Here is a 2157-nt window from a genome sequence, read left to right on the forward strand (position 1 = left end):
ATGGAGGAGTTCCAGCCCATGGGAGTCGCGCGCAGGGCTGGTGGCCTGGCCCAGGGAGACCGCTGTGGGCGCCGGAAGAACACGGGCTCCCCGGGCCGGGGCCGCTGCCCCCCGCCTGGCCGCTACCTGCCGCCGCCCATACTTCGGCTTTCCCTCTGCTGCGGGCTTTTCTCTTCCCACGTAGAAAGCAAACAGTCTCCGGTAGAGACGAGTCCAGGCCACAAGAGGCCGACCAGGGACGGCGCTGTTCGGCGGGGCTGTCACCCTGGCACCGCCTCCGCTCGCCGAGCCAGCGCGCCGGTCCGCCATGTCGTGCGGGCGCCATGTTCAGACCTTAGCGGCGGTGCCACCTCCCGGGGTGTCCAGTTCACATGTGGCTTCTGGTTGGGAATGATGGGCCAGAGTTTGGCGTAGGGTTATCAGGCCAATCACTACAGAATGGAGCGGCGCAGTCAGGGCTGTGTGATTCTAAAGCCTGTGAATTTACGCTGAGCTGCTAATGTGCTTTTAAAAATAGTTTAGAAATTCAGAATCATTCAGAAAGAGGCAGTAGAAATTACAGTCTGCACACGAGATGAGGTGATTTCAATGAGAATCTTCAGGGTCCTTAACTCGGGTTTGCGTAGGCGTGGCGTTCAACACCCGGGCTGTAGGCGGTGGGTGAGGCGGTGTTTGCTGAAGGCGACTTCAGGGACTGGCCAAGTGAGATGTCAGCAGAGGCTTTGGCACCCTCTGTGACGACCAGTGCACTGTCCGCCCTGCCGTTCCCCTTGCTGCCCACCCCTCCCGCACCTCAGCTTCTGCCAGGTAAGTACATTGTAAGCACGCTTTAGGTTTTTTTTTTGAAGTTAGAATGGACCTTAGGCCAGTGGACCCCAATCCGGCTCATTGAATCCTGAGGGGTTCCTTAAGTTACAGATTTTTGTCTCCGCCCAGACTTTCTTAAACAGAGTCTGCCCGGGTAGGGCCAGGGGACTCGTGGCTGCTCCCTGCCTTTGTATCTGCCTGGCCCGCCGGTGACGCCGGGCCTTGGGGGAACCGTTTGCTCTTCCAGGGATACCAGCGTTTCCCTGCAGGGACTTCTCTGGCCTGGTGGAGACCCAGCGTGACGCCGAGGAGGCTGGGGTGTGGCAGCGCTGGCGGCGGGCTGACCACTGCACTCTGGAACATGCCGCACACCTTCTGCAGAGCTGCCAGCTTGACAGGGCAAGTCCGCTCGCAGCCCTTTGCCGGCCGGCATGCTGCCCGCGTCGCCGTCGCCAGGCCTCTGTTGGCGGCTGCTCTGGGAACCAGGAGCCAGGAGGAGGCAGAAGTGTCCACCAGTAGCCCCTCCACCCCCAGTTTGCAGAGAAGCGCGAGACTTTTTAGGACCGCCACAGCTGCCCTGGGAAGGGTGTGATTTGCTGCGTGCCCTAGTTGGAGTCAGGCTTTTGGGTTCCCGGGGATGGGGGCGACTGCTGGCCTCGGCGAGGCGTCAGGATGCTGTTCACGGGTTCTGGGGGAGCTTTGTGTATCTTCTTTGGACCCCTTCACAGTTACTGGGGATTCCGTGGAGCCCTTTGTGAGCCATAGGCACCAGGCCACTCTGTTTTTAAAAACTAATTGGAAATGATTTCATTTATATGGAAAAATGTGAAAGTAAAACGGGGCCTTCATAGAAAATAAAGTCTCACCGTATGTCTGTGTATCATCATCCTGCTGGGTCTGCTCCTTCTTGCCCGCCCACATGCCACGCAGGTGCACGCATACACATCACGGCCTCTTGGAACATTCGAGCGTGAGCTGGGCACACCACCCTCTGCCCATGGGCGCCTTAGGTGTGCGCACTGGGAGCGGGGTAGTCTCGGTAGATTTAGACCTCGCGCTGGCCCGAGCACAGCCCCAGGAGGACCCGTGTAGACATCCGAGAGGTGACCGTCACAGGGATGGCGGCTGCTGCTCGGGAGGGGCCGTGCCGTGCGGGGGGCTCAGCCCCTCGGTGTCCCCACACGTCCCCGCCCCGACTTACAGGGCCCCACTGTTCCCTGCCGGCGCAGACCTGCGTGGAGCTGGGCTTGGCCGTTGCTGCTCGGGAGGGGCCGTGCCGTGCGGGGGGCTCAGCCCCTCGGTGTCCCCACACGTCCCCGCCCCGACTTACAGGGCCCCACTGTACCCTGC

At 61.1% G+C, this 2157-nt stretch overlaps 1 protein-coding gene across 1 annotated transcript in view; it reads left to right on the forward strand.

The window, feature by feature from the left end:
* ZNF407 (zinc finger protein 407) overlaps positions 1-2157 on the forward strand; it is a 187423-nt gene continuing 185266 nt past the window's right edge. The window contains exons 1-2 of the mRNA XM_012725807.1: positions 1-201; positions 654-807. Coding sequence (XP_012581261.1) covers positions 1-201; positions 654-807 — 355 coding nt within the window. The remainder of the gene's footprint in view (positions 202-653; positions 808-2157) is intronic.

Source organism: Condylura cristata, unplaced genomic scaffold, assembly GCF_000260355.1.
Source record: "Condylura cristata isolate star-nosed mole 26May11 unplaced genomic scaffold, ConCri1.0 scaffold00016, whole genome shotgun sequence".
Taxonomy (NCBI): Eukaryota; Metazoa; Chordata; class Mammalia; order Eulipotyphla; family Talpidae; genus Condylura; species Condylura cristata.